The sequence below is a fragment of the Cyclopterus lumpus genome, chromosome 17 (assembly GCF_009769545.1).
Source record: "Cyclopterus lumpus isolate fCycLum1 chromosome 17, fCycLum1.pri, whole genome shotgun sequence".
NCBI lineage: Eukaryota > Metazoa > Chordata > Actinopteri > Perciformes > Cyclopteridae > Cyclopterus > Cyclopterus lumpus.
In genome coordinates, this window is record NC_046982.1 from 22,683,270 (window position 1) to 22,694,541 (window position 11,272).

Below are 11,272 nucleotides of genomic sequence, written 5' to 3' on the forward strand. Positions count from 1 at the left end.
GTTCAACCTTTGTTTCTTTAAAATACCTTTAAAATACCTTTATACTCCCCTGTGGTCTCACACACAGCGTGTTGGTCCTTTGTGTTTCTATTATATTATGTTTATTATTATACTATAAACCCCCCCAGAAATAAAGAGCATTAAAAGCCATCTCTTCCCTCTTTGTCATCTTGGTGGGTGACATCCCTCAGGTGTCAATCATGAGGGGGGAGGGGTTTAATCTCTATCTATGTCTCTGTCTATCGTGCCGCCCGGCGAAATTCGCAACCATTCGCGTCCATCGTCTGTGCGTTGACTTTTGGGAAGTGGACGTAACCCTAACCCGTGGAACCAGGACGTGTCATGGGAGCTACTCCCATGACACGTCCTGGTTGATGGTTTCATCACTAACTTACGATTTGATTTCCTCTACAAACAGTTATTTGTCTCCACGAGAAGCCTGTTCTATATTCTAGAATAAAAGGTCAATATGTGTTTGGTACCATCATGGATGGGGTGGACCGGGTGTCTCGCACCAGACTCGTCAGGTTCCGGTCGCTCCCCGAGGACGCCGCCGATCCTCCGAGAGACCGATGTGAGGAAGCTGCTGACGGAAGGGGTTCTCCGCTCCGACCCCCCAGTCCTGACCGGCCCGCCGCCTGCACCGGGCTCAGACCAGGACCTGATGTAGGGCAGGATCCTGCGCAGAGATCCGGGCCTCTCCTGGCCCTCGTGGGGTCGATCTTTGATCCGGTCATGCGGGGCCGCGTTGGACCTCTGGAGGCCGAGCAGCCTCAGGTGAAGAGGCTCCGCGGTGCGCCCTACGCCCTCGGGGGCGGCCATCTTGGTTTCCAGGCGAGCAGACGTCCTCCACTCGTAGCCGTCCAATGGCTGCTCGGGAGCCGGCCGGGGGTCGGATCTCCACCAGGGCTTCCTGTAATGGAGCCAGCGGTACGAGGCCCGCCGGGGACTCTGGACCGGACCCTCGGGGGGGCGTCCGCTTCCTCTCATGGCCGGCGCAGCAGAGACTCCCTCCAGGCAGCGGCAGCTGGTTCCCGACCAGCCTGACGACGCGCCTCGTTCTCAACGGGGACTTCCTGGGAGGAAGTGGAGCGTCGCATGAAGTCGCTTTTAAAGCTCGGCCAATCAGGTTGCACCAGACGCACCCTGTGGTTTCCCCTGAAACCGAAACCAGAGAGTTCTTCCTCATCGGTTCCGTCGCTGATGGAACCGATCGGGTTGAACGTACTTCTTTCCTTTTAATCCGGCCTCAGCTCTTTGACTGACAGCTTTAGTTACTCATTATTATGGTTGTAGCGCAAATCACTTCTTCAAACACCATTTCAGACATTCATGTGACGTCGTCTCTTAACTACTTAATTTTATTATTGATATTAGATTTGACGACATTATTTTGTTTTTTTGTCATTTTGTAATTTTTATAAAAAATAAAATATCATATAAAAATATTTTCTTAATCCCCTTTTCTAAACCCTCATTAACAAATGACCCTCATGAACAGAGCCCGGGTCCCCCACTGACCCTCATGAAGGCACAAAGACTCCGGGGAGGAAGCAGAGTTACTACCTGGTGGCCAGGAGAGAGAATGCAGCTTAAACACATGAAGCATAGACTTCTATACAACCAGAGGAGTCACCCCCTGGTGGTCAGGAGAGAGAATGCAGCTTAAACACATGAAGCATAGACTTCTATACAACCAGAGGAGTCGCCCCCTGGTGGTCAGGAGAGAGAATGCAGCTTAAACACATGAAGCATAGACTTCTATACAACCAGAGGAGTCACCCCCTGGTGGTCAATAGAGAGAATGCAGCTTTAACACATGAAGCATAGACTTCTATACAACCAGAGGAGTCGCCCCCTGGTGGTCAGGAGAGAGAAAGCAGCTTTAACACATGAAACATAGACTTCTATACAACCAGAGGAGTCGCCCCCTGGTGGTCAATAGAGAGAATGCAGCTTTAACACGTGAAGCATAGACTTCTATACAACCAGAGGAGTCGCCCCCTGGTGGTCAGGAGAGAGAAAGCAGCTTTAACACATGAAGCATAGACTTCTATACAACCAGAGGAGTCGCCCCCTGGTGGTCAGTAGAGAGAATGCAGCTTAAACACATGAAGCATAGACTTCTATACAACCAGAGGAGTCGCCCCCTGGTGGTCAATAGAGAGAATGCAGCTTTAACACATGAAGCATAGACTTCTATACAACCAGAGGAGTCGCCCCCTGGTGGTCAGGAGAGAGAAAGCAGCTTTAACACATGAAACATAGACTTCTATACAACCAGAGGAGTCGCCCCCTGGTGGTCAGTAGAGAGAATGCAGGTTCAACACATGAAGCATAGACTTCTATACAACCAGAGGAGTCGCCCCCTGGTGGTCAATAGAGAGAATACAGCTTTAACACGTGAAGCATAGACTTCTATACAACCAGAGGAGTCGCCCCCTGGTGGTCAGGAGAGAGAAAGCAGCTTTAACACATGAAACATAGACTTCTATACAACCAGAGGAGTCGCCCCCTGGTGGTCAGTAGAGAGAATGCAGCTTTAACACATGAAGCATAGACTTCTATACAACCAGAGGAGTCGCTCCCTGGTGGTCAGGAAAGAGAAAGCAGCTTTAACACATGAAACATAGACTTCTATACAACCAGAGGAGTCGCCCCCTGGTGGTCAGGAGAGAGAATGCAGTTATTAAAACCCGATGCTACAGAAACAAGGTTCACAATCACAGAACAAAACCAACAGGAAGCATCGACTCCACAGAGGACGTCATTCTCTCACACCTGCAGCTTCACCTGGGAATCTGAGCTCTCTGGAGCTGCAGACTCACACCTAGCACATGCCGCCCCCCCAGCAGGACCCTGAATACTTCCAAACATCCCGTGAGGAGCTGTGGGAGGAAGTAAATCAGGACGACAGGAACTCAAGCGGCCGCTCCATTAGACGCCACTTCTCCTCATCTCCATCCGGCCGGAAAACCAGGAGACCCGACAGCAGCTAAAAATAACCAGCAGGCGAAGAGGAGCTAGATCAGCCGAAGGAAGGAACGCAGAGGCCCAAAGGAATGCTGGGTAAATCCCCCACAACAGACAGGAAGTCCTGACAGGACCTGAACTGTAGCGAACACTTTGATTATTGATTGATTGATTGATCGATCAGTGAGACGCTCAAAGAAATCAATGTTTTAAATAAACTAGAGCTCACTTCCTCCTACAGACAGTAATAAACTAGAGCTCACTTCCTCCTACAGACAGTAATAAACTAGAGCTCACTTCCTCCTACAGACAGTAATAAACTAGAGCTCACTTCCTCCTACAGACAGTAATAAACTAGAGCTCACTTCCTCAAACAGACTCAGTAATAAACTAGAGCTCACTTCCTCCTACAGACAGTAATAAGCTAGAGCTCACTTCCTCCTACAGACAGTAATAAACTAGAGCTCACTTCCTCCTACAGACAGTAATAAACTAGAGCTCACTTCCTCCTACAGACAGTAATAAACTAGAGCTCACTTCCTCCTACAGACAGTAATAAACTAGAGCTCACTTCCTCCTACAGACAGTAATAAACTAGAGCTCACTTCCTCCTACAGACAGTAATAAACTAGAGCTCACTTCCTCAAACAGACTCAGTAATAAACTAGAGCTCACTTCCTCCTACAGACAGTAATAAACTAGAGCTCACTTCCTCAAACAGACTCAGTAATAAACTAGAGCTCACTTCCTCCTACAGACAGTAATAAGCTAGAGCTCACTTCCTCCTACAGACAGTAATAAACTAGAGCTCACTTCCTCCTACAGACAGTAATAAACTAGAGCTCACTTCCTCCTACAGACAGTAATAAACTAGAGCTCACTTCCTCCTACAGACAGTAATAAACTAGAGCTCACTTCCTCCTACAGACAGTAATAAACTAGAGCTCACTTCCTCCTACAGACAGTAATAAACTAGAGCTCACTTCCTCCTACAGACAGTAATAAACTAGAGCTCACTTCCTCCTACAGACAGTAATAAACTAGAGCTCACTTCCTCAAACAGACAGTAATAAACTAGAGCTCACTTCCTCCTACAGACAGTAATAAACTAGAGCTCACTTCCTCCTACAGACAGTAATAAACTAGAGCTCACTTCCTCCTACAGACAGTAATAAACTAGAGCTCACTTCCTCCTACAGACAGTAATAAACTAGAGCTCACTTCCTCCTACAGACAGTAATAAACTAGAGCTCACTTCCTCCTACAGACAGTAATAAACTAGAGCTCACTTCCTCCTACAGACAGTAATAAACTAGAGCTCACTTCCTCAAACAGACAGTAATAAACTAGAGCTCACTTCCTCCTACAGACAGTAATAAACTAGAGCTCACTTCCTCCTACAGACAGTAATAAACTAGAGCTCACTTCCTCCTACAGACAGTAATAAACTAGAGCTCACTTCCTCCTACAGACAGTAATAAACTAGAGCTCACTTCCTCCTACAGACAGTAATAAACTAGAGCTCACTTCCTCCTACAGACAGTAATAAACTAGAGCTCACTTCCTCCTACAGACAGTAATAAACTAGAGCTCACTTCCTCCTACAGACAGTAATAAACTAGAGCTCACTTCCTCCTACAGACAGTAATAAACTAGAGCTCACTTCCTCCTACAGACAGTAATAAACTAGAGCTCACTTCCTCCTACAGACAGTAATAAACTAGAGCTCACTTCCTCCTACAGACAGTAATAAACTAGAGCTCACTTCCTCCTACAGACAGTAATAAACTAGAGCTCACTTCCTCCTACAGACAGTAATAAACTAGAGCTCACTTCCTCCTACAGACAGTAATAAACTAGAGCTCACTTCCTCCTACAGACTCAGTAATAAACAAACAAACAGCCTCAGGTAAACAAGAGCCGTATCAGGAGGGAATCGGACGCCCGGTCCAGATGGACATAACACATTCTTTACAGTATTTAATCCTTCTGATTATAGCGTCTCAGCATGCATTTCATATTCTGATTTGTTTTATTATATATTGTTTACTATATTTAATGAAAAGTACATTCATCATCAGATATTTAAAAAAAGAATAATAAATTAAATGTATTTTTTCCTCACAGAATATGAATAATAATAACGAACGGATGAAGTTCAGATGGTTCACGTTTCATCCACGAACCCGACGACCAGACGAGGTCACATGACGAGAACATCCTGAAATAGACGCTCTGCTTCCGTTTCAGAGGAAATCCTGAGAGGAACTTCCCACTTCCTCCTCTGATCAGCCTACATTGTCCCGAAGACCTGAACCGGCTCCCCTGAACCCCCTGAAACAGCTCCCCTGAACCGGCTCCTCTGAACCGGCTCCCCTGAACCGGCTCCCCTGAACCGGCTCCCCTGAACCGGATCCCCTGAACCGGATCCCCTGAACCGGATCCCCTGAACCGGCTCCCCTGAACCCCCTGGACCGGCTCCTCTGAACCGGCTCCCATGAACCGGATCCCCTGAACCGGATCCCCTGAACCCCCTGAAACAGCTCCCCTGAACCGGCTCCCCTGAACCGGCTCCCCTGAACCCCCTGAACCAGCTCCCCTGAACCGGCTCCCCTGAACCCCCTGGACCGGCTCCTCTGAACCGGCTCCCCTGAACCCCCTGAAACAGCTCCCCTGAACCGGCTCCCCTGAACCCCCTGAACCAGCTCCCCTGAACCGGCTCCCCTGAACCCCCTGAACCAGCTCCCCTGAACCCCCTGAACCAGCTCCCCTGAACCGGCTCCCCTGAACCCCCTGAACCGGCTCCCCTGAACCCCCTGGACCGGCTCCTCTGAACCGGCTCCCCTGAACCCCCTGGACCGGCTCCTCTGAACCGGCTCCCCTGAACCCCCTGGACCGGCTCCTCTGAACCGGCTCCCATGAACCGGATCCCCTGAACCGGATCCCCTGAACCCCCTGAACCGAGTGACGAGCGCTACAGACGTTCAATAAAAGATTTGATTTATTATGTTGAAGCTTCCTCTCAGAATATTATTATCTATATTATTTCTCTTCATTAGAAGAGAAAATACATCCGAGAGTGAAGAATGAATTCAATAGAACCTGTTTATGAAAAACTGAATGATGAAGAGTTCCTTTATGTGATGATGATGAATGTTTATGATAAACTGAATGATGAAGAGTTCCTTTATGTGATGATGATGAATGTTTATGATAAACTGAATGATGAAGAGTTCCTTTATGTGATGATGAATGTTTATGATAAACTGAATGATGAAGAGTTCCTTTATGTGATGATGATGAATGTTTATGAAAAACTGAATGATGAAGAGTTCCTTTATGTGATGATGAATGTTTATGATAAACTGGATGATGAAGAGTTCCTTTATGTGATGATGAATGTTTATGATAAACTGAATGATGAAGAGTTCCTTTATGTGATGATGATGAATGTTTATGAAAAACTGAATGATGAAGAGTTCCTTTATGTGATGATGATGATGAATGTTTATGATAAACTGGATGATGAAGAGTTCCTTTATGTGATGATGAATGTTTATGATAAACTGAATGATGAAGAGTTCCTTTATGTGATGATGATGATGAATGTTTATGATAAACTGAATGATGAAGAGTTCCTTTATGTGATGATGATGAATGTTTATGATAAACTGAATGATGAAGAGTTCCTTTATGTGTTGATGATGAATGTTTATGATAAACTGAATGATGAAGAGTTCCTTTATGTGATGATGATGATGAATGTTTATGATAAACTGGATGATGAAGAGTTCCTTTATGTGATGATGATGATGATGAATGTTTATGATAAACTGAATGATGAAGAGTTCCTTTATGTGATGATGATGATGAATGTTTATGATAAACTGAATGATGAAGAGTTCCTTTATGTGATGATGATGAATGTTTATGATAAACTGAATGATGAAGAGTTCCTTTATGTGATGATGATGATGAATGTTTATGATAAACTGAATGATGAAGAGTTCCTTTATGTGATGATGATGAATGTTTATGATAAACTGGATGATGAAGAGTTCCTATATGTGATGATGATGATGATGAATGTTTATGATAAACTGGATGATGAAGAGTTCCTTTATGTGATGATGATGATGATGAATGTTTATGATAAACTGAATGATGAAGAGTTCCTTTATGTGATGATGATGAATGTTTATGATAAACTGAATGATGAAGAGTTCCTTTATGTGATGATGATGAATGTTTATGATAAACTGAATGATGAAGAGTTCCTTTATGTGATGATGAATGTTTATGATAAACTGAATGATGAAGAGTTCCTTTATGTGATGATGATGAATGTTTATGATAAACTGGATGATGAAGAGTTCCTTTATGTGATGATGATGATGAATGTTTATGATAAACTGAATGATGAAGAGTTCCTTTATGTGATGATGATGAATGTTTATGATAAACTGAATGATGAAGAGTTCCTTTATGTGATGATGATGAATGTTTATGATAAACTGGATGATGAAGAGTTCCTTTATGTGATGATGAATGTTTATGATAAACTGAATGATGAAGAGTTCCTTTATGTGATGATGAATGTTTATGATAAACTGAATGATGAAGAGTTCCTTTATGTGATGATGAATGTTTATGATAAACTCAGGAGCCCCTGAAGGCAGCAGCACGGCCATGTGGGAGGAATGTGAGCGGTGGAGTCCTGCCGGGTGAGATCACCGGCAGGCTGACACGCCTATCCAATCCTGCTTCCACAAATAACAACGCTGCTGCGTTCAGGGTGCGTGGGAACAAACACTGGTGCACATTTAAAACAACTACTCTGCGGTTTATTCTTAATATAAAAACCACAAGTCTCGTCATATTGTTCAACGGTTCTGTTCACAAAAAACATCTTTGAATTGTTTTTCAACAGACTGACGGTGTGGAAGTGAAGGAACAAGAGAAAATACTAGAAGATCTTCAAGGTGGAAGGAAGGACGGACAAACTGCTGGAATACCACAAATAAAATGTAAGATTATTATTCAGACTCCACACTAACTTCTAACTCTACTACTAACATTGTCATGATGCGTTCAGGCTCCGCTCAGTGAACATGAGTACTAGCTGAAGGTAAATGATAACGTTCTCATGATGCGTTCAGGCTCTGCTCAGTGAACATGAGTACTGGTTGAAGGTAAATGAGAACGTTCTCATGATGCGTTCAGGCTCCGCTCAGTGAACATGAGTACTGGCTGAAGGTAAATGATAACGTTCTCATGATGCGTTCAGGCTCCGCTCAGTGAACATGAGTACTAGCTGAAGGTACATGATAACGTTCTCATGATGCGTTCAGGCTCTGCTCAGTGAACATGAGTACTGGCTGAAGGTAAATGATAACGTTCTCATGATGCGTTCAAGCTCCGCTCAGTGAACATGAGTACTGGCTGAAGGTAAATGATAACGTTCTCATGATGCGTTCAGGCTCTGCTCAGTGAACATGAGTACTGGCTGAAGGTAAATGATAACGTTCTCATGATGCGTTCAGGCTCTGCTCAGTGAACATGAGTACTGGCTGAAGGTAAATGATAACGTTCTCATGATGCGTTCAGGCTCCACTCAGTGAACATGAGTACTGGCTGAAGGTAAATGATAACGTTCTCATGATGCGTTCAGGCTCTGCTTAGGAGGCTTCTGTGGGGGAGCCGAGGAGGCTTCTGGGGGAGCCGAGGAGGCTTCTGGGGAGGAGCCCCCGGTGTGTCCTTGGAGGAAGAATCAGGACCCTCAGCTGGTTCATGTGGATCCAGACCGACTCAGATGTTTCATATGGAGAGTTAACCGTCTGTCACATGTTTGGTTTAAAGGTTCTGTATCTCTGTGGAACCAGAACCATCAGGACTACAAGTAGAACTAGAACAAGTAGAACTAGAACAGAAGAACTATGAGGAGTTAAAATGAGTCTCTACTTCCTCCTCACTCAGTCATAGTTTCTCCTCATGGTGTCACATGACTGCTGGTCTCACTTCATGACGTCATAGTTTCATGAGGAGCTCACACTCTCTCACACACACACACACACACACACGTGAAGTATTGAAGTTGTTTTGGGGACCATGGAAACATGGAGGAACCCCTTTAAAGTTTCAGGGACCCTCAAAGTGGTCTTGGCCCCAACCCGTAAACCGTGACACCGGCTGGAGCTGCTGACCTCTGACCTCTCTGGAGGTGTCCACCTCCTCACTGTTTGCGCGTGCGTGTCCGTTCATCTTACCGTAAACTCGGAGCCATCCCTGCTGCTGGGACACGGTGTCCACCAGGATCCGGTCCAACAGGGGGTCCAGGAGGCTCGGTCCGCCGGGCAGACAGTCCGTCTCCATATCCAAACTTCAGAAGGGACCCGGGAGGAGGGCACGTGCACCCGGCAGGCGCGAGTTCGAGGTCGCGGTAAGTCGGTAAAAGTCGGTGTGCGTTAGCCGTTAGCCGACGCGCTCCTCCGCCGCATCGCCCCGCTCTGTCCCGGGTCACGGAGCGAGGCTTACGCTCCCGGTCGACGGAAGGGACTCCGCTCTCCTTCGTACCCGGAAAAAGTGCACCGAGAAGCGGGCGGTGAAGCCCGAGTTAGCCGCTGGAAGGGAGAGGACGCGCGGCGCGTCTCCGGGAGTCCACTCTCTACCGGGCACGAGCCTACGGCCGGGCGCGCTCACGATGAGAGGACGGGCGAGAGCGCGCGTCAAAGCCTGGAGCAAGAAGTGGAAGAAGTACCACACAGTAAAAGTACTAGTACCACACAGTAAAAGTACTAGTACCACACAGTAAAAGTACTAGTACCACACAGTAAAAGTACTAGTACCACATATTAAAAGTACTAGTACCACACAGTAAAAGTACTAGTACCACACAGTAAAAGTACTAGTACCACACAGTAAAAGTACTAGTACCACATATTAAAAGTACTAGTACCACATATTAAAAGTACTAGTACCACACAGTAAAAGTACTAGTACCACACAGTAAAAGTACTAGTACCACATATTAAAAGTACTAGTACCACACAGTAAAAGTACTAGTACCACACAGTACAAGTACTAGTACCACACAGTAAAAGTACTAGTACCACATATTAAAAGTACTAGTACCACACAGTAAAAGTACTAGTACCACACAGTAAAAGTACTAGTACCACACAGTAAAAGTACTAGTACCACATATTAAAAGTACTAGTACCACACAGTAAAAGTACTAGTACCACACAGTAAAAGTACTAGTACCACACAGTAAAAGTACTAGTACCACATATTAAAAGTACTAGTACCACACAGTAAAAGTACTAGTACCACACAGTAAAAGTACTAGTACCACACAGTAAAAGTACTAGTACCACATATTAAAAGTACTAGTACCACACAGTAAAAGTACTAGTACCACATATTAAAAGTACTAGTACCACACAGTAAAAGTACTAGTACCACACAGTAAAAGTACTAGTACCACATATTAAAAGTACTAGTACCACACAGTAAAAGTACTAGTACCACATATTAAAAGTACTAGTACTACACAGTTAAAGTACTAGTACCACACAGTAAAAGTACTAGTACCACATATTAAAAGTACTAGTACTACACAGTAAAAGTACTAGTACCACACAGTAAAAGTACTAGTACTACATAGTAAACGTACTAGTACCACACAGTAAAAGTACTAGTACCACATATTAAAAGTACTAGTACCACACAGTAAAAGTACTAATACTACACAGTAAAAGTACTAGTACCACACAGTAAAAGTACTAGTACCACATATTAAAAGTACTAATACTACACAGTAAAATTACTAGTACCACACAGTAAAAGTACTAGTACTACACAGTTAAAGTACCACACAGTAAAAGTACTAGTACCACACAGTAAAGGTACTAGTACTACACAGTTAAAGTACTAGTACCACACAGTAAAAGTACTAGTACCACACAGTAAAGGTACTAGTACTACACAGTTAAAGTACTAGTACCACACAGTAAAAGTACTAATACTACACAGTAAAATTACTAGTACCACACAGTAAAGGTACTAGTACTACACAGTTAAAGTACTAGTACCACACAGTAAAAGTACTAGTACCACACAGTAAAAGTACTAGTACCACATATTAAAAGTACTAATACTACACAGTAAAATTACTAGTACCACATAGTAAAAGTACTAGTACCACACAGTAAAAGTACTAGTACCACATATTAAAAGTACTAGTACTACACAGTACAAGTACTAGTACCACACAGTAAAAGTACTAGTACCACATATT

At 44.4% G+C, this 11,272-nt stretch overlaps 1 protein-coding gene across 4 annotated transcripts in view; it reads right to left on the bottom strand.

Moving 5' to 3' along the window:
- Window positions 1–9,656, bottom strand: part of rasal2 (RAS protein activator like 2) — a 74,228-nt gene extending 64,572 nt beyond the window's left edge. Inside the window, exons 1-2 of one of the 4 annotated variants that reach the window (XM_034555529.1) lie at window positions 9,240–9,299; window positions 483–1,158 (exon numbers count right to left, since the gene is read on the bottom strand). In XM_034555529.1, the coding sequence (XP_034411420.1) occupies window positions 483–990 (508 nt within the window). In that variant the 5' untranslated portion in view covers window positions 991–1,158; window positions 9,240–9,299. Of the gene's footprint in view, window positions 1–482; window positions 1,159–9,239 lie in introns of those variants that run through there. The other 3 variants (XM_034555530.1, XM_034555527.1, XM_034555528.1) reach the window with 3 other exon arrangements.
- Between the last annotated feature and the right edge of the window lie 1,616 nt (window positions 9,657–11,272).